This window comes from Drosophila elegans, unplaced genomic scaffold (assembly GCF_018152505.1).
Source record: "Drosophila elegans isolate 14027-0461.03 unplaced genomic scaffold, ASM1815250v1 contig_468, whole genome shotgun sequence".
Taxonomy (NCBI): domain Eukaryota; kingdom Metazoa; phylum Arthropoda; class Insecta; order Diptera; family Drosophilidae; genus Drosophila; species Drosophila elegans.
Genome location: NW_024545855.1, coordinates 2015665 through 2041820, shown reverse-complemented (window position 1 = coordinate 2041820; position 26156 = coordinate 2015665). Strand labels below are relative to the sequence as shown.

The window sequence follows — 26156 nt, the reverse complement described above, 5'->3', positions numbered from 1 at the left end:
TTTCCTCTCTGTGACAAGCCGTCTGACATTTGCCAGATTTTCGAAGGCCAACAGACACGTTTCTGGCATACGGTATCAGCAGAGCTCTCCACTGCTCCACGCTCCTTTGAGCGAAATTATGATTTGATGACAGAGCGCTGTGACGTTTAAATTGAATTTTCGATTTTTAGCATGTTTATTTCACATCTGACTTTGTCCAAACTTTTCGGCGAAGAAGTCTCTATATTTAGCCCAAAAGGCAAGCAAACAAAAACCGAAGACAAGAAATTTCCGCTGACAGTGATATATGAATGTATCTTTGATGGCAGTGGAAGGGGGAAATTTTCCCGGGGGCACAAGAGGCAGGTGCAAATGTCGCTGAGGGGTCGAGCAATTTGTCGGAAAAGTTCAGAGCTTGTCAGCGGTCTGCAAACTTTTCCCACTTGTCACGCTGACCCTTCTGCTAAATGTAAGTGTAAGCGGTGAAAAGCTACGGAAAATTTCTGGAAAATCTCTGCATTTCGTATTGCTGGTTTTGCAAATTGATATAAAATGATGGCTAGTGAAGTGGAAGATTAAATTATTTTAGAAAATGGTCATTGTTTAAGGACAATTTAACATACTAATTTATTTTAAATTTTAAAAAAAGCTATGAAAAATATTTAATTTAATAAACTTCTTGGTAAATATTATTAAATAATATGCACCAAAACGGTTTGACACGAAAACATTGTCTACAAGTATTAAAGTTTTACGTTGTAATGTATTTTTATAAAATTGTGATTGTTAATGGGTTTTTCCCTCACATTTTCCGCGCAGCCACCTTTAATTGAGGAGCCCAAAAAGCAACATTGACTTGCCCGAGGCAGTTTACCATAAAAATGCAAACAGCGAGCAGAGATGCAACAGTTGCCCACCCCAAGGAGTCCTCACAGAGTGCAGGGACAAACAGACACTTGTTGCGGCTGGACGGAGCCGAAGGATGAGACAGCAGGAGGAAAAGGATGCATAAGCAGACGACTGGCTGTTGCAACTGCTCCGAGCATCCGGAGTTCGGAGTCGAGAGTCCGGGGATAACCCAATGAGAAGCCGGGCGGAATTCGCCCAGGGCCCAAGGCAAATAGTCGACAGATGAAGGAAGGAAGAAAAATACAATTTAAACGTTTCCAAATTGATTCCGAAGGCTAGCAGAGCTACAATCTCATTGCCCACTCGAGTTTGAAGTCAAAAATTGCTGACAATTTAAAATAATTTAAAATGGGAGTAAAAAATTATTGTTAAAGAATAAACACACTTTGATTACGTTATGATTAACTGCAGCCAAATTGGAGTTCACTCTGCTAAGTGGAAACGTTAAAGTTTTCTCAGCTGTTCTCCTTCCTTGAGAAGTTACAACTTTTCTGAGAACCAACTTCGATGAAGTTGGAAACTTCCAGTAGTTAAACCTCAAATTTTACACAGGACAATTTAAATTTTAATATCTTATGTCAAGCTGTTAAGTTTAAGATTGACTTTTATAATAATGTATTAGACTCCCTAATCCCACTAGTTGGTTTTAACAATGTAAATATTTTAACTAGAATAGAAAGTAAGTCCAAGTTGTATAGGATTAACTAGGTTATGAAATTTAGGTGCATAAACAAAATATATAAAGTCTTTTTTAATTTATGCCGTAGCTCTCTTGGGAGGCTTGATTTATTGCGCTATTTTTGGCCAGTGCACCGAACCTCTTGGCGGTATAAAAATAGCTTTTTTACTACTTTATGCAAACTTGTCACCAACTGAACTCTTTGCACCGCACCTCCCGCGCCCTTCAAAAGACAACAAGTGGCTCCTGGCTTGGCAGGAGAATTTAATTAAAAAGTTTTTATGCGTTCCACCAGAGCTGCAACAACACCGAACAGCACAAACAACAACAAAAGTGAGGGTTTGTCAACGTCGGCCAGCAACAAAGCGTTATCTCATCGCAGACTTTTGTGCCTATTTTCTGAGAGGTTTTCCTCTGTTTTCCGCCCTTCCCCAAAAATGTCCTTACTGGCCGCATAGTTGCAGCTGGAAAAAAACTAAACTTTGTTGCTTTTTTAGTGGCATGTAAATTTGTAAATTCATATTTATGCGAGGCTCGAGCGGAAATAGTTTACCCAAAGAAGCTGAAATGATGCAGCAATTTGCGAAAAGTTATGCGCTGTCACTTTCAGACAAAAAATGGTTGCGAGCGAAAGCAAAATTGTTGCACATTTGAAGCACATAAAATTCTGTAAAAGCCTCATCAAATGTTAAGCAGCTAGCGAAAATTGCGCATTCTCCCCTTTGGCAGCTGGGGATCATCTGAAATCCGGAGCATTTAATTTAAAGGGAAGATTTTAAACATTTTGTAAATCACACTCAACTGCTGGTATAAAAAAGAAAGTTGCTAGTAAAAACTTTATCAGAAATTCTGAGGTTTTACCGAATTTATGCCATTATTTTTTATTAATGGATTTTTTTCAAACGCATTTAAATACCACTACATTTACACGTCAGGCTAATTAAATTATTTAGATATTTTTCAGTACTTTACTTTTGTATTGATTTGCGTGCCACATTCCTCGCTGAAAAATTAAATACCTCGCATTAGTGTCAAATTTACATATTAATAAATTAATTTCATAGCCCATTATCAAAATTTGTATGATTTATGTGGGAAACAGGAAATTAAAATTGAATTGGCTGCACTTTGGTCGGTAAAAAAAATAGAAGCATGACTTTGACTCGTGGATTGAATTAGCATATTTTGCCTGCCTTTTGTACTGGCAATAATTTTCAATGAATTATCTTCCCTTGTTCCAGTTTGTCCAACTATTGCATTTTTAAAAAGAGCTTGGCAAATAGCAAACAAAGCTCTAGTCAAGATAGGTCCAGACCACAATCCAATTGAGTTACTACCACTTGCGTTCAAGAAGCCAATTAGCTGAGGTTGCCGCTTTTCGTTACAAGCAAAGTGCTCTGCATCCTCGTGAATCTGGAATTCCTCAAGGCCGGCTTACTTTGGTGAGAAGTGCATTTGCGGTTGAGTTTTTCCACTAATTTTCGCAGAAGAAAAGCCAGCAATTTCCCCTTGGACTCGCTCGACTGGTCGAAACGGAAGTGGGCGCTAATTGAGGCGCTCTCCTCGTCCTTGTAGACAAGTTGCAAACATTGTTTCTGCATCTGAGAGTCAGTTAACCCCTCGGGACTGTCTGCCACAATTCTTTTCTGTCCAATCCAATGGCATTACCGCAAATTATGTCACGTATTAGCGCAGTGAGAAACTTTCCAAGAGCAGAACTTTTATCGTTTAATTGAACTATGCGTCGGTTAAGTTTGGGTTTTTGGCTTCGTTGCTCGCATCAGTGGAGCAAAAGTTTTTTGTCTCAACATATAAACACCCGTTGTGCAGTTTTCCAAAGGACATCGCCTAAGGATTAGTACGATGGAGACATATCCATGCATGCGCCGGCGAATCGCCAATCAACATCATCGTCAACGATAACGACGACTATAACCGCAGCCATCGCAAGTGCCATTAGGGAGGCGACTGGGTTTCGCACAGCAGCAAGGGCACCCACTTTCCGCCCACTAAGCACCTCCTTTACCTCCAGTCAACAACAACAATGTCCTAGTGGCATTAGTAACCACCATCGCCTCTCGGAAAAATCCAGAACGGGAACTCAACTAACGCAGTGTAAATTGAGATTTCTATTTATTGTCGGCAACACAACACAGGAAAAAATATTATTGCATAATGAATGAATGGATGAATATAAAAAAATTAACAACTAATATGTATACTTTTTGCTACTGCTTAAAAGAAATTAACATTTGATGTGAAAAGTTGATAAATTTGCAGGATACCAATAAGCCCAGTAAATTTATGTATTTGCAAATACAAATAAATTATGTATAATTAATATTTAAAGAAATACTTGATTGATATCAGTATTATTTTAAAATCTTTAAGCCACATTTTTCCCTCTGCATTCGTAGCAGGCCATCAAGTGTTTGCAATATATTTGCTGGCACAGTTCAGTTCAGTTGGGTTTGGTTTAGTTTTATGCAGTCCAGTCGCCCACATCCACTTTTAAATTTTCCGCTCTCTGTCACCAAGTTGACGCGGTCTGGCTTTATAAAGTCGCTTAAGTATTTTTAATGGACTTTTAAGTTTGCTTTTATTGTTTCATTCGTATTGCTTTTATGTTGTTGTTTGCTGCATTCTCGGGAAAACATTTATATGCACTGGTGTTTATTGAATTCACTGAACTGTTGAGAAATTTCACTCTAAGGTAGTAAACAATTTTTTTTTAAGTCAGTATATCTGAAGCATATACTTATCAACATTCCACCTGATTTTATCAATAATTTAATTTCTTTTTATTGAAAGTGGATACTATAAAGCATATTTTACTGTAAATAACGTTTATCTATTTAAGATGTAATTTTCTCTGAGTGCAAGTTTTTTCTATAGTTTCTGGAAAAAGCTCAATTGAACAGAGGTATTATGTGAACACATTTTGCAATTAAAGATAAAACAAAATTGAAGTTTGCTTAAGAAGTTTCGCTCTAAACACTCATCCATATTTGTAACAGTTCATTTAGGGTTGCATTAAATTCACTTATAACAAAAACACGTACAAACTATAAAGCTTTCTTGTACTTCACATATACAAGCTAAATACTAATTAACATTTGCATACGAGTATACTTTAACAAAATATATACATTTATAAATTTAAAACAATGCACAATCCTTTAAGCCATCTGAACTCGGTTTAGTATTTTTTTGTTGGTTTATATACCTTTATCATGCTAATATTGGATTTATATTAAGTGATTTTCGCCCACCAGGCTTATCCAACTAAACTGTGATCAAACTAATACATATTTGCATGGCAATCAGCTAAATTTCCTTAATCAGAAGTAAATAAACTCCACTGAGAAAATGGCATAAGTTCTTCTTCCATTTTCCTTCGGGCGGTAAGAGCAGGGTAAATACAATTAACAACAGTTGGGCGTTTGTTTCGCTACCGAATTTCCCCCATCTATTAATACATATTTGATCTACTTATTTCAATCAATGTTCTGTCAACTACTTTTCGGTTACTCCCCCATCCGTGGGACTAAAACAAACTGTCAATCATAGGGAAAATTCCCCGGGGATCCGCATTGTGTGGGATGTGCTGGAGGCGCTGGCTTTATTATGGAAATTAAATTGATATTTAAGTGACACATTGCGGCGACGGCAGGGTGAGCAAGATAAATTTCGGCTGACGGCAAATTGTTGGCCCATACGTCCATTGTTAAGATGAAATTAAATTTTTATGGGCTTAAACTGGGCTCAGTTGTTGTACTTTCCTCGTCCCAAAAATATATGCCACGACATCTAATGAAGCAGCTTTGTGTGTGTGTGTGGTCAGCTTATGGCTTTTTGGGCTGGCATTTTGGTATTTTGACCTTTCGGCCTTGGGGGCTAGCAGGCGCCTTGCGGCTGTAAGGTTTAATTAATATGCAAATGGACAGAGAGCAGGCAAAGGAGTTGGCCATGCCGAGAGCAGCAATTTAAATTTAGTTCTCCCCTCTTTAATGAACTCTGAGCACCGAAAGTTGTGTTTCTGAAATATTTATTGGACCGCAACTTGGTCCATATGCGGGAATGGCCAACTTTGAGCGGCCTCGGGCACTCGAAGCAATTCGGCTGACCTTCTGCTGCATATTCATTGGGGGGTGGGGAAATCTGGCCGCCATTTGCAATTCGTAGGCAGTACATTTCCGGTTTTCGGAAGTGCATTTCCGCTTCCGCCGGCCATCTCTGCTGCACTGTGCTGCTCTCCACCAGGCCTTCGCCACAGTTTGCTGCACATCAATTTGATATTTGACAGAAGCGCTCAAAAGTAATGCACTTACTGGCCATTCAACCAATTTGGTTACACGATTTTGATGCAATTTATTGCACTGCACGCCCCACTGGCGACCACTTGTGAAATTGATTTGATTTTTATTAGCATTTTATGCGATTTGCTGAAGTGTTCATGGTGCAGTGACTGGTTCGAATGGTTGCAGCCAGGCTGCCCGGGGAATTAAATTAAACACGTTCAGGTCGGTCGGCCAGCTGAAGTGTACGGTATACACACACACATTTTGTGCGGCCAGCAAACCAGGTGGACCAGATATTTCTCATTGTTTGCCCGCAGTCGAGTTTCCTTGCTTTTCCTTCCTCCTGTAACCACATATACAGAGAGGAAAAAAAAACCACAGGAATTTGGCACGTCTTCAACTATATACGTTATTTTCGTGGGATTAGTATTACTTTAATTTAAATTATTTAACTCTGATTCACATAACAATAGTTAAAATTTAAAGTCTGATACCTACTTTAATTAATCAATTTTTATAGAAAAATAATAAAAGAAATGGTTAATGATTATCAACAACAATATAAATTATTTTGCTGAAAAATTGGCTTCGTGTTTATTTTCCAGTAAAGTAATGAGTCAAAAGTGCACATATTAAAAATGAATAAAAGTGATATTTTTGGCAGTACATACACCAAAATAAAGCCTTAAAACATAGCTGACTCGCAGTCGAATGCATGTTTGCCATATCGAATTTCACACTTTTCCGCCCACTATACCTCATTGTGTTCCCTTGAGAGGGAAACGGAACAATGAAAAACAGGAAAATTTAACGGGCAACAAAAAGAGGCAATCATTGAAACGTTTTTTGCTGTTGCCCTCGTCACCTGCCATTGCAACTGCAAATCCATCAGAATCGTATTGGATTTTTGCTGCAACGATATTAATGTGTTTTACCGCTTTTTGCCAGCCGTATTGCCTGCTGTTTATGATTGTAAAAGAACCATATCACCAGCAATTCAAAGTGGAACACGGTACGGAAATCTTAATTAGCGGATTCTATTTTTGACAGCAGTAGCTTAAAGATTTTCAAATAAACATATTCATTTCCTGGACAAAAAATGAAAAAGTTAACTTTAGTTTCTTTTTTCCTTATACTAGGAACCACAAAAAACAGCCTCAATGCAGAATGTTTTTTCGAACTGATAATTCCATGAGCAGGACAATTAAACGGAAACTCGAAGCCTGTGCAAATTTTAATAGAAATGGGAGCACTAGTTTTCAATTCAAAGCCGCTTAATTGGACGTAATTATGGACCGACTGCCATGTCAGAGCAGAGCTACATCCGACCCATGTCCACATCCAAACTAACATCCACATCCCGCTGACCATTTACCACTGACCGCAGTGGGAGGTCCTGGTTGCCAGGACCAGCTTTTTGGTCTGGACGTGTCAGGTCAGCGGGAATCGGGTATGCAGAATACCCCTCTTTGAGATCGTGTGAGCAGGGCAAGTTTTGAGCACATAATAAATATTTATTAGGCCGCTGCTGCTTGCCAAAAATTTAATTTGTTTTCATTAAGCCAGACAAAGCGATTAAGGCAGCTGCAAATATACAGTTGAGCTTCGGTAGCTTAAGCTTCCTTAAATGTAATTTGCTTCGGCTCGTTAAAAGAACGAGGCAATTGCTTTAAAGCTTTAAAGACATTATAACAAGCCTTTAAAATATATGATGAATAAGTTATTTGTATTTGGAAAATAAATAATTTGATTCATAGCTTGACATATTTTTTAGCCAAAGTATTCAGTTTAAGCAAGTTTGACTGTGTAAAAATGAGCCAAGATGCCTTCAAACAACTTGGTGCTGGAAAAATATGCTTGAAATTAAAAAGGGTATTTCCTCTGGGGTCCTCAATGTCAGCGTCGTCGCCTTGACGTGGCCAAAAACATTTCGCTGACTTAATTGCGCGCAACCCAAGCAGATAAAAAACGAAATGAAAAAGTTTGGGGCTCACCGAAAAAGTGGAAAAACGCGAAAATACGAAACAAAAGCGCTCAAAGCGATGAGAAAAGCGCGTTCAACGCTGAAATCGGTGGGGTGGCTGAGTTTTTTGGGCGGTGACGAAATAACACAACAAAACAAAATTAAAGTAAATATGCGCCCGGATCCACAGACAAAGTAGAAGGGCAAACAAAGCCGAGTCCTGACAAGGGGTCGAGCGACAGGAGAGACAAGGATGTCAGTAAACAAAATCACAATTAACTGAGAATGACGAAAAATAACAGCGCCAAAGGAGCAGCGAGCATGTGACAATGGAGCCGATCCTTGGGCTCGCTTTAAGGTGGTTACAAAAAAATGCGGGGGAGAGCAGCTCAAGGACGAAGGACCTGTCATAAAACAGTTTAATTGCGCACCCACATCGCCTGGCATTGATTGGGAGCGCTGAAGTCTATTCAAATTGGAGCCAAGGACAAAATGGAATACTTAATGATTGGAAAAGGGTTTTCGGGTCTTAAGCGTGTAGATTATAGTGACAATGACATGGGAGCGGAGTTCCATTAAATTTTTTGTTAACACTTAGGTCCTTATTATCCTTTGCCTACTTGGGGAATGAATTAGTTCTGGGAGCCAATCCGTATACTAAATGTACATTTAAATTGGGTGTTTTAGTTGGCTGGATGTGGAAAAAAAAACTATTGTGTACAATATACTTTTAACTTAAAAAAAGTTTTGTATATGTTAGCTTAATTATGGTTTAAAATTCATTCCTGCGGGACCAATATCATTATTTAATAATTAAGGAGCACAGGAATCTCTTTAATTTATTCCAAGTAAGATATTTCGTGAAAAGACAGTTGTTTTTGGGTTTTAAATATTATAGTGACGATGACAGCGTCGTACAGCATCATTGAACTCCTTGCACACATTGAGATCATCACTTTGCTCGGTGCACTTGAGGAATCTTTTCATCTCCGAGGCACATGGACCATCCTCGACCAGATCGCTGTGCCGCTGCTGATCGCCACGCCCCCTGAACAATCCGGTTATCCCTGCGCCCACCGCGTGACCCACTGCCGATCCGGCTGCCACGCCCGCTGCTCGGGCGGCCACGTCCTTGAAGAGGGTCTCCGAAGTTCGGGTAGAGGGCAATTCGGCTGGTAAGTAACTGGTGGCGCTGGGCTTGGCCGAAGTACTTCTTTGCCTGCGCGGCATTTTGTTAGCTTTTTATATTAGGCTTTCAATTTTCTGTGTATTTCGAGCTCAAAAAATTATGACTTGTATTCAAAGGGCAGCCTGAATTTGGAATGTCATGTGGCACGCATAGTTTCCAGGCCTCCCCCGAGTATCCATTTTAATCAGCTTTGTCAGCTAATTCAAATTGCATTGCCTGCCAGCTAATTGCCGTATGCATGCCACAACGCCACCTGGCGGCCAGACCTGCAGCAGTAAAAAAAAAAATATTTCTAATTTGTTTTCCCTTTCGCTTTTTGCGCTTGCTTTTCCCATTTCCCGCACTAATTACGAACACATAATGAATTTGTCGGCAAACGCGAAAGGTATGAAAGCAAAATAAACACAAAACTCCAGCTGCCTTCTCTTTCCAAAAATTCCCCAAGGAAAGGGGCTAATCTGCTACATACACTGCAAAAAGAAAGGTTTCCCAAATAAATTTTGAATTATATTTGTTTGTTCTTTATTAATTGTTCACAATTATATAAATCTTGTAATTTCGAGACTTGTTTTGATAGCCACCAGTGTTTCTTGACATGCATCTTCACTACCTTTTTTACTCCCATACTTTGCAGTTAAAAAAGCGAAAATTGTTCACTAGCTATATACCACCAAAGAATATTCAAAGAGCTATACTTCTGCTTTTGATATTCCACAAAGTCACTCCCATATCATATAAGTGAGTACACCGAAAGTGCTTTAATTAGCCAAGAGCATGCAATAGTTGGGCTGACTAATTCTATCTTTTTCGAGGAAAAATGAAAATAGAGCGGCAAAACTGCCAAAGTTTGGGCCTTATTCGAATTAAGCTGCGGCACTTATTCAGAGTTCTGGCAGCGAGTTCATGTGGCAAAAGAGATATTTCATTGAATTATTGCCAACCGCAGCAGCGAAAGGGAAAACCAAATAGACCCTGATGCAAATGCCATTTGATAGATGCTGTGTTCTATTTGGAGAGTGCGAAATTCGGTCCACTTTCCCCCCTCTCGCCCCTTCCATTTGAGGCCATGTTAATCAGCAGTATACAATTTCCACTCACTCTGTTATGAATTTTCAAGCCAATTATATTTGCTCGCTGAAAATGTTCTGTGCGTCTGGCATGTGAATAAATGTGACAGCAGCTGATGCCACTTTTTCCTGCAAAATATACAGTCAACGGAATGCTAAGTTAATTTTGTTTGTTGTTCTGGCTAGAACTTAATTGGCCCATCTCCCTTTCGATCCTAGAAAATGTTTATAAATCAATCAACATCAATAATGTTTCGGCAAGCAAGATGGATGGCCTGGAATGCTGAGATGAGATGAGATCAGGAGCTGAATTCTCGTTGATGGCTGCCCGCATAATGCCAATTAATTTGCTTCGCTGAGTCTGTTTTTATACCCTCTTAAGGAGCACTGGTAAATGGAAATGTGTCTAAAAAGACTTAATTTGTAAATCGCGAATTGACAAACAGCTTAACAATTGACAAACAAAAATTAACCATTTGTTTTATTTTCAATACAACAATATTCCTATACTGATAGTTTTTCGGGGAATTTATCATACTTTAAATTTCAAACATCTACCATGTAAAAATACATGCATTTACAAAAATAGAGAACTTTTTTAAAGCATTCACTTTAATAAAATCAAAGATGGACCCACTTATACTAGGCTGTTTTACTTAGATACATAATATCCTACTCTATTTATTTCTTGAGTTATAGGTTGTTTCAAAATTCCATTCAACGTTTTAATTTTATCTTCCAAGCTTATTTATTATATTTTTAAATACAAATATTTCTTAATGTCAAAACTGAATCCACAGATCACCCTCCATCGTTTTTTGCTACCATTTTACCTAAATGGGACCAACTATTTTGTAAGTTAACCATCTTTATCAATTTTCTAGCTGATTTCGAATAAATTGTTTCTTGATTCTCACATTTTTCATAAGGTGTAACACTTTTTTCTTGAAAGTTACCCAAAATTTATTTTATTTCTAATGAGAATTGATTAAGGAAATTATTACGAATTAAAGAAAGTATGACAATTTATATGTGGACCTTGTTTTCCTGTATTTGTACTCAATAACGTTAATTTTTATATTTATTTTTGTTCCTATCTATTTGCTCTTCCCGGTCTGGTGCTCGTATATATGTTCGACCTCAGACATTGTAACGTCGGCGGCACTGCTGCATAGCTTCGTTGAACTCTTTGCAAACGGAGAGGTCATTGCCGTTCTCCTCGGTGCACTTGAGGAACTGCCTCAGCTCGAATGCACAAGGACCATCCTCGACCAGTTGCAGTGGCTTGGGTGCCGAAGATGCAGCTACTTGCTGTGGCTGTTCACACTTCTCCTGTGCCGGTGCAGACTGACCACGTCCTTGGAACATCCCGGTGAGTCCTGCACCCACAGCATGGCCCACGGCGGATCCGGCAGCCACACCGGCCGCCGTGGTGGCCATGTCCTTGAACCGCTCCCCCGTGGTGGATCCTTTGGTCTCGGCAGCTGGAGCTGCAGGGGTCGCTGCTGCTGGCAGCGATTCCTTCTTGGGCTTCTGCACCGCCGGCAGGTCCTTGCTGCTGCCACGGGATGGCTTTGCGGCAAAGACATGACTGCTTCGGCTATTTTGACGGCGCAGTGACCCACCGGATCGACTCTCGGACCGTTGACGAGGCATATCCCTTAGAATCGCAGGAAAAGAGCAAGCAAATAGAGGTGGAAAAGCGTTTACTGACTTACTTTCACCAAGAAAGCTAAATTTAGAATGACAAATGCTCGCTTCTGACCTTTCCAGAGTCGACTGGCAGGGCCAACTGACATATATGGTGTATCCCCAAGCATCCCACTTGAACTCTGTCCGGTAGTTTTTGTTACACAGGAGTCGCTGTGACTAATTGCAAAGTGCACGCCACCACTTGACATATTAAATTATCTTTAGCTTTGTCTTTTGATATATGCAATTAAATCCTCCAGGGAGTCATACTCATACGAGATTTATTGTAAGGGTGATAAAAAAAAACAATAATCATAATCACTCTGTGAATGCAAGAATAATAATTAAATGAAATAAAAATATTTAAATATTTAACAACCAATTTTGTGTGTAGCTTTACTTTTATTTAAAGAATAAAATAATAAATAAATAAAAATAATAAAAAAGTAATTTCTTTTCAATCTTTTAAAGTTAATCGTACTGATATAATAATAATATAAATACAAATATTATATTAGCAGGGATTTGAATTATTCATCTATACCCAATTACAATTAGATTCCAATGCCCTGCTTCACTGGAAATATATTCGCATGTCGAGAGACCAACAGGGCGTTTCATTCCTTTTGACAGGCACTTTTGCCAGTCAGCAGCTGCGTTAAAGTTTGCGCAAACATATTGCTCTCTTGCGGATCTAGAAGATATGTGCGAGATATCTGTGCGAATTCATTTGCATCCACGATTGCCGCATATTCCATTTGCTGTTTGCTGTACTGGTACGCTTTCAATGTGGAAATGCACTCAAGTGACAGCATGGGCGTGAGTTTGCCTAGTTGTGCTGATTGCACTTTGTGTAAATTGAACGTCCACGGCCGCAGTGCGTAAGATTAATATTGCCGGAGGTTTGGGGGGGAGGGAGCAGGCAGCTAATTTCGGGCACTCATTTCCATTTCTAACCATCGCTCACAACCTAATTCATGGCTCGCAAGTGGCTCTCAAGTGTTTCCCATTACAACCACCTCCGATATCCGAGTATATATACTCCAATGCCTCAATTACTCTGGCCATTTTCACCAACACTGTCTGGCCGCTGAAAAATACAATTAAAGTCGCTCATACAACGCCACTTGCAGACCAACTCGACCATTCATAACTGCATGGAGAACCGAGAATCGAGAATGGCGAATGGCCAACATTTCAAATGCGGTAAATTACAGTTAACGATTTTGTAGCACAGCAATTTTCCTTATCTCTAGATGTCTATCTACGGTTTGTAAATGTATTTCCACGTAGCTGCCCCGAACACCGTTTGTTTTGCATGTCAGCCGGTGAGTTCTATTCTTATATTCAACCCACAAAGCCACCTTTTATGGCCATCGGCCAGAACTAAAGCTGGAGCTATTGTGGCTAGCATAGCCAAGTGTGTCTGCACTGGCAAAATGATCCCAAACTCGGGAAAACACTATGCAAATGAGGATTGAGTCGAGTCAAAACAGCAGCACACAAGACACAGACTCTATAAATATAATGAATTTAAATTGAAAAAAATGTGATGTTATTATTTGTTTAAGCAATTAGTTTTAGTTTCAATAACCCTTTAGTACCTCACAATTCCAGAAATATAAATTTTAGTTTTAGTGTTGTTTAGTAAGTCTGCATTATTTTAGTGTCCTGATAAAAACTTTACTCCAAAATACTATATTTCTATATTTTCCCCCAGTGTCCGTTTGCGGTTAACAAATGTAGGAACACTGCCATAAAGGTGTTGAAATAACTGCTGCACCGTTGAACTCGCCTCCTTTGTTTGCCTTTCGTGGCCGGCGTTTCTTGGGCTCGATTGTTACGGCGTTTTATGGTTATTGTGTCGGGGGCGCAATGCAAATTGCCGCCACATAATTATGTCGCAGTCAAGGGGAAAATGTATATGCTATGGTATATATGGGATAGGCCAGCCGTAGAGCTGGACTTGCAGTCAACAATGGGAAAATCAGTGCCAGATTGGGAGCTTCAGAGTTTTGCAATTGGACGAAAAGTTGTGATTGCCACACCTGAACAAGTCAAACTTTTTTATGTCTAATTAGTAAGCGACAGTAACAGTTCCAGCAAACTAATTTATATAAAAAACAGCTTTAGCTTGGCAATCAAATAATAGAAATGAGAACTTTTAATTTGCTAACGCCCTGGCAACTCACGCAATGGAAACACGGAAAACTCCAGGGGAAAAAGCAGACGAATACAGCAAAAACAAATGTTGCTTAGACGTTAAGCTCAGTAAAATCAGTTACTAATTGCAATGTCCTTTTTGGCGATAGGAAAGCAAATTTAATCTACCAATGGAAATATTTTATAGCAAATAGAGTCAATACTGGTATATATTTTTTGTTTTGTTTTATTTTATTTACAAAAATCTGTTGTATAAAACTTCCAGGATTGGATATAAATTTAAAATTTACCAAACGTCTTAAATTGGTAAGACAAATCGTTTGCACTTTAGAATACTTTCTGTTGAATTGTTAACAGTTTCTGTTATCTTGATTTTTTCTTTTCACGAAGCGTATTTTTACACAGAAAAGCACCCTAAGAAAGCCACCCACTACTCCATTTGGCTTTCATCAAGTGTCAGGCTGCAGTTCCTGCTCCTTGACTAATGATCGCGTGCCAATGCAGTGGCAATCTGCCATTACAATAGTGCAACTTCACGCACGTATTTCCCGGGGGATAGGCAAACAAATGAATTTAGATTTCAGGGGGCTGACGTTCCATATAAATGGCCCCGGTTTGCACGGAGGTCAACATTTTGCAGGCAATTTTTAAGCTTAATAAACGGGTCCTTGATTATATTTAACATTCTCCGCGCTTATTAGCTGGGCCCCAAAAATTAAGCTTGAAATTAATGATTGCACTTCGGGATGGGAAGGAGATGCAAAGGCTTCATTGTGTGGGCTTGGCAACTTGATAATGTGCAGATTAAAATTTTCGCAGGCTCTTTATGCTGAGTTTTCCACTTTTCTGCTTTATGAAGTGAGCGGCGCGAAAAGTTTCAATGCTTAAGCAGCCGCAAAAGAAGTTTTTAATGAAAATTAATCATGCGCACACTTGACTGCCTTCGAGTAGCTTGAAGCGAGGAACCCAAGACGTATCGCTCGGGAATAAGCCAAGTTGGGTTCTCTTATGCCAGGCAGCCACGCAAGGCGGTTCCAAAAAATTTATGGACTTGCTCCAGTTGACATTCGATATAAATCAGGTCGCTGCAATTAGGGAACGCGCTAAATTGGACCGGATCACGACAAACACTATCGTTTTAAGGCCAAAAGACCCCAGAGAGCTGTCCTATTTTCGTTGAAAAACTGCCCCCCAAGGCCTTCGGTAGACAAATCCTGGCCACAGGTGTTTATTTAATTAATTTACATAAATCAACTGGGTGCAAAACGCTCACATGTACATGCACACCGAACTGCCCTTGCATTTAATAAGTAATTAATTTTAAATCAGCTTATTGACCCAACAACAGGTCTGGGCCTAAAAACTGTTTACTCTAATTAAATGACAGAGCTGCAGAACAAATAAATAGAGTTAAGCCAGTATTTATGTTGCGGTGCGCATACGTGGCGTATGCGCAATGTTGACGATGAACTTGGATTATGGGCATAAAGCAAACCAGGCAGATAATTACACAAATAATATTGATTGCTTTAAGAATTTAAAGGTTGCTGGTATTTTGCGAATACCCTAACTAATTGCCAGCGACAGCTACAAATTCCTTACTCCATTGTCTGCACAATTTTGCACTAAATAAATTGCGCCCAGGCAAATAAATAATGCATGGTTGAAGAAAACGTGAGAGGGGGCATGCAAATAATGGCGGGCTCTTTCCACCATCCAAATCACATTGAGTTATTGCATTTAGCCTTCAACATGGCCCGGCAAAGTAAAATAAATATTTTAAAGCCCCTTCGTACCATCGTCTCACCTGCAAAAGGTGTCTAACAAACACGCACTTTGGGCGATGATTGATATGGCATTTTGGAGCGTGAAGCGAACGGGGGACATTTCCCCTTCCCAAACACAGAAAACGTCGAGTGTCAAAGTTTTTGTGCGCGCTTAGCGCATTTGATGAATTGTTAAAAGAAAATCGCGCGTATGTGTAAACATTTTGGTCTACTTCGGGGATAGGACAAAGAAATTCGTGCGGGGCTGAAAACGTATATATACTGTTCGGTGTCTGTGTGAAAATCAACAGTAGTACCAGCTACGAGGAATAAAAAAGCAAGCTTTTGAAACCGCCGACGAACAAATGGCGGAAGCCCCAGCAGCTGCTGATGATGATGGCGGTTGCTGTCGGTAAACAGAAACGAAATGAGTAGGGCAAAATATCGGGAGTCCAACATTGCTGACTGGTTAATGCTCTTCGTCGTAGCGGCCTTGACGGCGAAGATAAAACTAGCTATCAATGGGCCAAAGAAACCTGAATGAGAACTGAACGGTAAGAAAGTTAAGCCCGTGGAAAGTAGAGAACAGAAATGTGTTATGCATTTTTGACAAACAAGTTTTTTTTAGAATTTATCACAACAGTATTGAATTGCATGTAATATATTTATCAGTGCATCACTTTTTATTAAATAAGCCCTTTGACCAAAAGTATTACATTTCCTTATTAATGATTACATTTTATTAATGATTAGGAATAAATAACAAATTTTTTTGTTATAAATATTCAAGGCAATACAGACCTGCATCAAACAATTGTTTGAAATAATTTTCTCAACCATTTCTCTTTAACATTGACAAATTTCGCCAAAATAAATGTACTAAGCCAAAGCGAATAATTAGTGAATGGCACCTGAGCAAAATTAAAGGTGATTGCAAGAATGATTAATTTCTATGCTAATGCAGCTAAAATTAGCAGGAAACGTTTATTTATTTAATGCTAGTCATACTTGTATTTCTAGCGAAGGCAGAGTATGCCCATTCAGATACCGGGAAGGAAAACTTCTAGCAGGCTCTTCACTTTTAATCTGTCTTAGACCGACTAATACACACACGTAGGCACACACACACAAAAACTGTGGCACTTGAGCAAATATATGCATATGTGAGCTGTCATTCCCACTAAGAAGAAGAACAAGAAGAAGAATCCCCAGAATTCCTGATATTTACTTGGATTCTGCGTGGGCACCTAATCCTTGTCAGAGAAGCCACATTTGGTTGGGCGGGAAATGGAACGACACTATACACGTCAAATCATCAATCACATGCTTTGGTGATTCATTGATAAGCTTTTGCCACCCCCAAGGACTCAGCATGAGGTCCTCGTGGCAATCATGTTAATAATGCCGCAAGATGTCGGCCAGCCATTAGCCTTCGCCATTAGGACTTCCAATTTACCTTATTCCCTTGCTCCTTTTCCCTTTTCCCTTTTCCCGGGCAATTAGTTTAAAGAGCTTTAAAGCAACAGCGGTACAGCAGCGCAAACAACAATAAAAACTGCCAAATGAAAACCAGAGAATGGGAATTTGTTTATTTTGATTTTTGGAAATCAATTTTGAATTTGTTGTTTATTTTTGATGTGGTTATCCGGCCAGCAGCCATTGGCGTGTAAACAAATCGGACGCTTTTTTCGCAGATGCCACGAACAGACAGGCTCTGTTTTTTGTGTGTGCTCCGCAAAATAAATATAAAAACTATATAAAAGGCAAATATTCATGCGGAAAATATATATAATACCACGAAAATGTGTGTGTTTGCGCCATTAGTGTCACAAGTGTAATTGTTTTTTAATCGCATTGATAGCGGCCGCCAGCACAGCAAATTCCACACACGAAATTATTTCGAGTGTGTGCTAAAACCACTTGAAAAACGCCAAGAGCTTTGAAAGTGACCCAAAAAAACAAAAAACCCGCCGAGAGTGCTCGTGTGCAAGTGGGTGTGCGCTAATGCTCATAAACAAACAAAGACAAAGAATAAATGGGTGTCGCGGGGGCGGAAGTGGGAAGCATTCGACTTAAGCGGTCTACTCACACAACAAACTAAAATGCTGCACACACCAAAATGGCGATAAAAAATTTACATAATAGCTGAAGAAAAAACATGAAAGCAAAATAGTGGGAAACGTGGAAATGAGGAAATGAGGAAAGCGCATAAGTGACTGGCAAATGGCAAGTGGCACTCGAAAATGGAAAACCCAGCGGAGAAATGGAGGAAATTGAGTGACCAAAGCTGAGAATGACATAAGGGGTTAAGCCAGCTTGACACCATTTAATGGAAATCGGTTATCACCACCTGACGTAAATAAATAGAAATGTATTTTTAAGTATCTTTATAAATGAAGCATTTTTGAGAATTTGTTCGGTACCTATAAATAGTTTTCAAATAAGTTATTATTTCTTCTCCACCATAAAAATGTACCCTTTAATAGAGTTACTGGGTTAAATCTTTTTTCTGTTAGTATCTAAACAAATCTGCTACTAAATTATGAAAGCCAAATTACTCAGTAGCTCTTAGCAACTTCTTGAAGTGATTTAAAGACCATGGTAACGGAGACAGCAAAGTAAATCCGTTTGTAATCGAAGTCGCCTCTAATGGCTCCACTTTGCACTGTTCTGCTAATGGTGCCCTCACTTAGTTTTCTTGGCTTCTGTGCTCAAGACAAGGACCATTGCAAAATGCATTATATCAGTTTTGCCCGGGGCCCGCATCCCAGCTTATATATCCTTGTACATCCTGTGCATATATAGAGCAACCATATAGAGAGCAGTTCCCAGCAGCCCGGGGCTGGATTTTAATAAGCAAACGAACGGGGATGAACACAACGACGACCATCAGTGTAAAACGTGCCACAAGCACCACAATGTAAGATTTGATAAAAAGCCATAAAAAGCAGAGCTGGCAAAACTTAAGGCCAAGACTATAAAATAATAATGAAGTCAATTTCAATGATGTTGCTGTGGCCAAAACAACAAAGCTTAACTCGATCCGTTGCTTCCGCAGCCCATTTTGCCCCTGACCCTGGAAAACGTTTTCGTTATATTGTTATTATTGCTGCTTTGGACAGCAAAGGGCAAACTGGTTGGAAAAAAAGCAAACAAACAAACAAAAGCGAAAGCAAAGGCAAAGGCAAAAGCCTCACGTCACATCATTTCCTGCAGCGATTTTCGTGTCTTGCATTTGACGTTGCCTTAAAATGTTCCTCTTTTTATGGCAATTAGCTTATGATTTTCAGTGTTATTGCCCTGGCAACAGCAATCGATGCAAAACAGCTGCCCACACCCGCGGATAGTTTATTTAATGGCACACGTATGTAATTTATGCGGACAGAATGTAAACAACTTTGTCATTAAATGGGTAATGGACTAGCTGGTAAAATGGGCAAAAAAGTTTCTTGCAAGTATTGCCTAAGCTGTCATTTTTCCAACTTGGTTTTCCTTTGCATTGCCAGCGAATTCAGCAAACTTTTTTGCTGGACCGACCACTTAAAACTTGACCACTTAAAAGTTGCCCGGAATGCATAATAGCATTTAAAACCTTTGACCAGACCAGCTGGTGTCGCCCTACAGAATATCACTTCATTCCCCAGGGACAACAACCTCCTGGCCCATTAACAAGTGTCTTGTAACGCCAGGTATGCGTTCAATTACAATCACTAATTCGCAGCTAATCTGGTAGCATGTTTCCGCTCTAATTGTTCAGTGTTTTCGGGGGCTATAATAGAATGGGGAAATAGGAAGATGGCAAAGGGAAAGTTGGGCTGCTCTTTTTGCACACCTTTTTGCGCCAAATCAAAACATACTCCTTGAGTGCGTAAGCGTGTTAGTGTCAAGCGGCTTATCTATTATCATTTCGTTGAATTTTGAATGGGCTGGGTGAGAGCAAAGTAAACCTTTGTCTGTCGTTCGTCTGGGGCTTCATTGCGCTTGATTTCTTCTGCCCCCAACAGGCAAACACATCCACCCCTCCACCCACACCTTTCCGTTCAGTCATTCCGACCACACAGCAAAATAGCTCTTTGTTCGTCCTTCGTTACTCAGGAGGAACTCTTTGGGCTTCCTCGTCCTAGCGTTATAATGCCTTGGCTCTGGCCGAAATCATATGAGTGCTGCACTGGGCGGAAAATGTTCTTAAAGTCTTAAAATCTGAAATATAATAGCTTGAAAATGAAAGGGCCGTTTAAATGATCATTTTGGATAAGATTGCGCTTTGCTATCAATCCGAAATCTCTAAAAAGGCAACTCCTTAAAGAAATTTGTCTTTCAAATTTCAAAAAAGGAGTCGTTCTCTACTCAATTTTGCCATGCATACATAAATTACCCTTTTCAGCTTATGATAAATTTACTATAACTGATCTTCTGATTAAAATATTACTTTTATCTTGCCTAGACTTTAAGCACCCTTTCAAAAAAAACCATTTAAAACCTTAAGCTATTGTGAGGATTTCATTTCAAGTGTAGACACTCAAACAATGAAGCTGTGAGAGACGTTCCCTCATCACATTTTCGAGCTGTAGGTGCAAGGACGGACTTTCAGGCAGCGTGCCGACGACAGGATGTGGTCACAGGATGCGAGCAGCGTGCCCAAGGACACGGAGCTGCAGTCGAGTGACCAACCCAATGACTGACACCACTGTAAACAGCCCGAGTGCCTGGGGAGACGGGTCCTAGGTAAACACAGTGCCGGCCACATAATGAACTGACTGCTGGGTATGTCTTGTGCACCTGGCCACGCCCCATTGCCCCCACGACCCATCGTCCTTGCCCATCCCACATCGCACCTGTTGATGGGAACTCCTACTGCCTGTCGCATAAAAGCGAGCAACACATTTTGCACATTTACCAAGTTTATGCAATTCACACAAGCCCGTCAACAGTCACACGTCTCGTTGGGTACCCTTTTACTGCTTTACCCGTTTTTGCCCATTTTAGAACCTCTTTAAGCCATTTAAATGCCCTACTTCCCGGCCTCACCTAGCCGTTCTGCCGCCCCTATGCACACACTGTGCTGACCACAAGCGTTTCGGTCTGAATAATTGACCAACAGACAAAAGCAGCAAAAAAATATATGTATGTGCACAAAAAAGGCGAAAAGGCAAGGGGAACCACAGCAAAGCGAAGCCGGACAAGGACTGCGAAAACAAATGAATAAACAAAATTTATGAAGCGCAACCACAGAGTTAAGCGTTGTCCAGCTCGTGATTTAAGGTTGGACAGCATCGGGGAGCGGGGAATACGTTAAAACCTTTCCACATATCACCGTTGAGTTTAAGGCTGTTCCTAAACAGAACACCGTAGTTACCAACCAAACTCATCAAAATTGTTCAGCAATGTGTAACAGGAATTTGGTTGGCACACTTGGTTTGGTTACCTTTGACACATTTTAATTGGAATTTTAGGTAATTTAATACTCGAAAAAAGTATAAAATACTACCCACAATTATCGCAAGGCAATTTATTTTTTCGTTTAATTAAAGTGCAAACAAAAGAATGCTTTTCTATCAACATGTCGAAAAGCTAAAAGTAAAGATACAATATTATGCAACACTTTTATATCGAATGTATACTTTGAAATGCAAAAACATAGAACTTGTTATTAAATTGTTAGTATAGGGTCCCTAGTAGCGTTGAATTTCACCAGGTAAATTGAATTTGTTCATCTAACAATGGCATAAAGCAACAATAAAATCTTCCAAATGTATTTCTAAGAAAATAATAATAAATTGAAGGGCTTCTCACTCACGCAGAGAAACTAAAATCATCGAAATAGTCCATCATGGTGTACAAATATTGCAGGTAAACATATTTATATCTCATATTCGAGTCCGGTGATAGCAAATGCTAAACCGAAGAGGACTTGTGCCAGGCACGTAACTAATTTATTTATGTATTTCTTAGTCGCCGCATTCACACAAAGGACCCTCGATCTGCCACTTTTTCCATGTCCTGCCCACAGGCACATTAGCCGCAACGGATGTTGGCCTTTTCATGCTCAGTTGGGCACAAAGGAGCGGGGTTTTGGCCAACAGAAAGGAATGTTTTTTGGGCAAACAAGTGGGCTGTCGACCAATACTGACCGTCGACCGAACAGAAATGTCAATAAATTCATATGAAGTTATCTCTTCCAGACAGCTTAATGCGTATTTTTATGGCCTAATCTAGAGTCAAATTTTTCTGGCGCTTCGCTCGAGTGGATTCCAAATCCCAAATGGCTCCACAGTCAAATGCACGGACTCACCTCGTTCAGTTCAATCTGCAAAGAAAGGAAGGCAAAAAAAGGGGTGGGGTTCAGTCATTGGGTTATTAGAGAGTGCCAAACATCAGACTTACTTGGCCGGAGTATCTATGGCAACTATCCCACATATGCTGACTGCTGCTGTCGGCCATTTGATGAACCCAATAAAGCCGACACGAAGTGCCACTCAGGCCCAAAATGACAGCCGAAATGCTAAATAAAATTGAAGGGCCCCAGGCCTTTCGCCAAAGAATCTTGTATCGAATTCCGAATCTCGGCGACCCGGGATGGTACTGCACATAAAAATGATTAACGCCGGCCTGGAATAGTGGAAGTGGGTCGAAGTGCCGTGTTCGCCGGCTGACAGCAGTCATTGACATGGATATACTATATGTTTGCCTAGTCACCACTCACCTGCCTCTACCATGTTTATTTTAAGCCCCCGAAATACATCGCTAAATCTGCCTCTGCAATCGCATTGCATTTCGGCTGTTGCATTATTTATCGTATTTCGTGCTTTATTGTTTATGCCCTGGCATACGTGATTTTGCATAAATTCCCACGCCCCTCACACGCTCCCCTCTTTCCCATCCCACGTTAAGCTTAGCTTCCGTTTTCTTTCCCGTATTTCCTATATATTTTTTCACTCCGGATTTTACATTCGCCATGCCGCGCACATGGAAATCGCTTGGGCCCCAGCCACGAAGTACTTTTATTATTTATGCCTCGGCCGCCACAGTAGACAAAAATTGCTCGAATAAATGTACTGAAAACGAAAGGCGATAATAAATAAACGGGAGCCCAATAAAGATTGAGCGATACTTTCGAGACTTTGCAATTAAAGAGCCAACTTTTACGTATAATCTTTAAATGCCATTGCCGCAGGGATTTTAAATGAGTTGGCGGAAAATGGCTCAGCATATGCACAAATTTATGACCCATATATCTTTAAGGTAAAACTGGATTTCAAATGTTGTATGACTTTAAAAATTTGTTGTTGTTAATATTCATTAGAATTAATGGCATCTGATTTAATTGTTACCCTTTTCCAATTTAAAGGAATCGATTTTAAATTGTAATTTATAGTGAACCATTAATTCATGCATTGAAGCAACTGACCAAATATTTTAAAACCAGTGACTTTGTTATACTTATAAGAACCAACTCATATCAAACTTCTTACAGATTTCTACGACACTTTGATAAAAAAACGTGGTATTTAAGGCTTTATTCTGCTCGAAGGGAACTAAAAAACGCACAGGCATACAAAAAAAGATATCAACATTTTCTGACAGCTAGAAAATTCTTTTGCAACATACTTTTATCTTTGTTTAAACAACGCACTCTATTTTAAGCCTTTATCAGAGCTCTAAAAATCAATGAATGAATTTTGGTGGAACTTTTTCACTTCGGTGCCATCAATATTAATAGCCTTTCTTATTGTTATTGATAGTGAACTTGATTGACCCATTATGATTTCTTGGGTTAATGTATTTCTTGTTCGGAAGTTGTTTAAGATCACGTCATTGACCTTTAAGAAGCGTTAAATTAGCACACAATTCAGATTCGAACGTCGCCGAGGGTTAAGCAGGTTATCCAGTGTTCGGACAGTTGTAGTGGCCACATTTTCGGGTGTTGACTGGGCCAAATTAAATAACATACGCAGCGCCTAAACGCACAGGACACACAGAAGGTGTGTGGGGTTAAGGTCCCTGGATGTGGGCGTAACGGGGGCTGTCTGCCATGTTTATCAACGCATAAATACTAAAGCAAATGTACTGTTACCTCGTATTTTCCACACAAAGTGTGAATGGAAACAGGTGAGACTGGAGGGTGTGTGTAAGTTACTGTATTAGTTTGACTTTAACCACCACATCCACAGAAAAGGAAAGCTTTACTTAAAGACCGACAGAGAAGTAGAGGAAAAACCTCAATGCTAAAACATTACGTAATCTAAGACGCGACCAAAGTGAAGGTAGAAACGCTGCGCTGGCTAACTGGAAAATTGTGTAAATAAACAGTATTAAATTTTCCGCTTGACGGCTAATAGAACGGCGGACGGACACGCAGCCCCAGTTGTTGCCGCACAGTATCGATTCCGCCGTACTCAGCCGCCCCCCGAACTCGAGCTCTCGAGGGGACAAGAGTGCCAGATGATGGAGCCAAACTCTACTCCTAACTAAATTTACAGCAACTTAAGCCATAAAAATTGAAACGATAGCCGTAAAAATAAGGCTACATTGGTGGCCTGCACTAGGCAAAAATTTAACAAATACTTATTTTTATCTTGTTAAACTTTTTTAAAGCTTTTACAATATTTAACGTTTCCTTAGATAAGAATAGTATGCTTATTTATTATGTTTTCTTTTTTCTTAGATGAGTCATGTTCTTAAACAATTTTTTTTTTACAAAAATATACACTTTTTCAAATTCAGCGCAAGTAGTAGCGCTGCTTTCTTTTACAAAATACAATTAATTTTTTATATTTTCATATAATTCCTATGACAGTTAGCTACACAGAAATAATTGGGAAGAAGTTTTCTAAAAATAAACACCAAATTTTCCAAGTGTAGCAACCGCCACTCCTGCACTATCTATATATTTCAGCTTGCTATCTGCTACCCAGCAGGTCTTTGGGGGATGGGGTCTTTTGGAGAGGCGTGGCAACTGCTGATGCTGCGTCTTGGTTGCGCGCCACTTAACGCCAGGTCTCGTTCCAATTTTCCCACTTCCGTTCCCATGCAAAAGTTCATTTGAGGGGCCAACAGTTTTCTTTTCCTTTCGCTTTTCCTCTTTGTTTTCCTACGAGGACCGGGCATTTTGGGTAACTTTTCATGGAACAGAGCAGGCGAAAAAGTTTTCCTCTGTGTGACTACGAGGTCGAGTTGCCAGATGAGGCAGCATATCCCGTACTCTCAACTCTCAAACTCTTTTTCGCAAGTGACGTGAGGAGGCGTTCGGTGCTGCGTCTTAATTTGCCCTAGGTGCTTGAACAACATAGCAAACCATATTTCACAGAGAACTCTCTAAGGCAAAAACACTTTGAAACGGAGTTAAGCATTTGTCAGCGTCAAAAATAATACTGGATTTTCGGATCAGGGAGGGATCAAAAAATTCACATCTAAAATATAAACGAATATGAGATAATATTCAGCTACAAAAATATAACAAGATTAGAGGGGGAATTTACTGATTTAAAAACTAAATTATGCTGATTTATTTATTACACATTTTATTTTCTTATAATATCTCGGAATTATCTAGGAAATGTATTAACTTCCATTTGAAAATAAATACCTTGCTTTTGGAAAATACTTAATACTGTTCATTTTCAAACCTCAATTCTTTGGAATAATGTAAATTATTCAATTGTTAAAGATGCTTATTTCTTTCATTTGGTTTCTGGAAATCTAATCCGCTTTAAGCACTGTTCACTGTGGCACATAAATTTAAATCAGGCATCTTGTCCAATTTTTGCAGCTTTTAGGCGTACACTGTGCAGGCGCACATACACAGAGGCAGGGTGAAAGTGTTCTTCTCCTCCCACCCACACATACACACACGCTCACGCCCACAAAAACACACACTCCTCAACGGCAAGCTCTTCAGACACGCATATGCAGGGACTTAGTTTTAACCCGGGGCTATCAAATCTTGTAGCTGACATTTATGCGAGTTTAAGTTCTATTAACGTACTCGCAACTCGTCCTCGCCCACAACTCTCTACTTCCGTGCCTGTTTCCTTTGCCCAACACTTGGACCATTTGCAAAAGTGTGTGTAGCAGTGTGTGGGAGGGGAGCAGTGTGTGTGCGTGTTGACATTGATTGCGTGCGTGTTGCTGACAGTTGTCCGTACAAGCTTAATGGCAGTGCGATTTTAATTGAATAATATTCAGCCCATGAGCCGAACCACAAGCCTCCCTCCCCTCGAAGTCCTGGTAGTCCTTTCTTCCTTCGTACTCTCCCACCCACCCTCCAAGATAAACAATGACGATCCCACAACTTGGGGGTCATAGGGGGTCCCTGCATATGACATGGGCCATATTTGCTTTGGCTCAGACCCAGTTTCCCCCATGCTCTGTTCTGCTTTCTTGGCCACCACTGGCCGTGTCCCTGCTGGTCAAGATTTACTAGCGCCATAATTGTCAATGGGCCATTA

At 39.9% G+C, this 26156-nt stretch overlaps 3 protein-coding genes across 5 annotated transcripts in view; all 3 read right to left on the bottom strand.

Annotated features, from left to right (window-relative positions):
- The window catches only part of LOC108143905 (5-hydroxytryptamine receptor 1), a 53742-nt gene that overhangs the window by 15075 nt on the left and 12511 nt on the right, over nt 1–26156 (bottom strand). The window contains exon 2 of one of the 3 annotated variants that reach the window (XM_041708961.1): nt 22001–22015. The exons of the other annotated variants lie outside the window; for them this stretch is intronic. The gene's annotated coding sequence lies outside the window, so the exon portion shown is untranslated. The remainder of the gene's footprint in view (nt 1–22000; nt 22016–26156) is intronic. 3 annotated transcript variants of the gene reach the window in all.
- Nucleotides 8645–9170, bottom strand: LOC108143907 (coiled-coil-helix-coiled-coil-helix domain-containing protein 10, mitochondrial). The gene has a single exon (XM_017268484.2). The coding sequence runs from the start codon at nt 9059–9061 to the stop codon at nt 8717–8719; it is 345 nt and encodes a 114-aa protein (XP_017123973.1). The 5' UTR covers nt 9062–9170; the 3' UTR covers nt 8645–8716.
- On the bottom strand, nt 11113–11866 carry LOC108143906 (coiled-coil-helix-coiled-coil-helix domain-containing protein 10, mitochondrial). The gene has a single exon (XM_017268483.1). The coding sequence runs from the start codon at nt 11741–11743 to the stop codon at nt 11228–11230; it is 516 nt and encodes a 171-aa protein (XP_017123972.1). The 5' UTR covers nt 11744–11866; the 3' UTR covers nt 11113–11227.

Excerpts from the sequence above, each read along its gene's own strand:
- LOC108143907 (XM_017268484.2), bottom strand. The coding sequence starts at position 9,061 with ATGCCGCGCAGGCAAAGAAGTACTTCGGCCAAGCCCAGCGCCACCAGT.
- LOC108143906 (XM_017268483.1), bottom strand. The coding sequence starts at position 11,743 with ATGCCTCGTCAACGGTCCGAGAGTCGATCCGGTGGGTCACTGCGCCGT.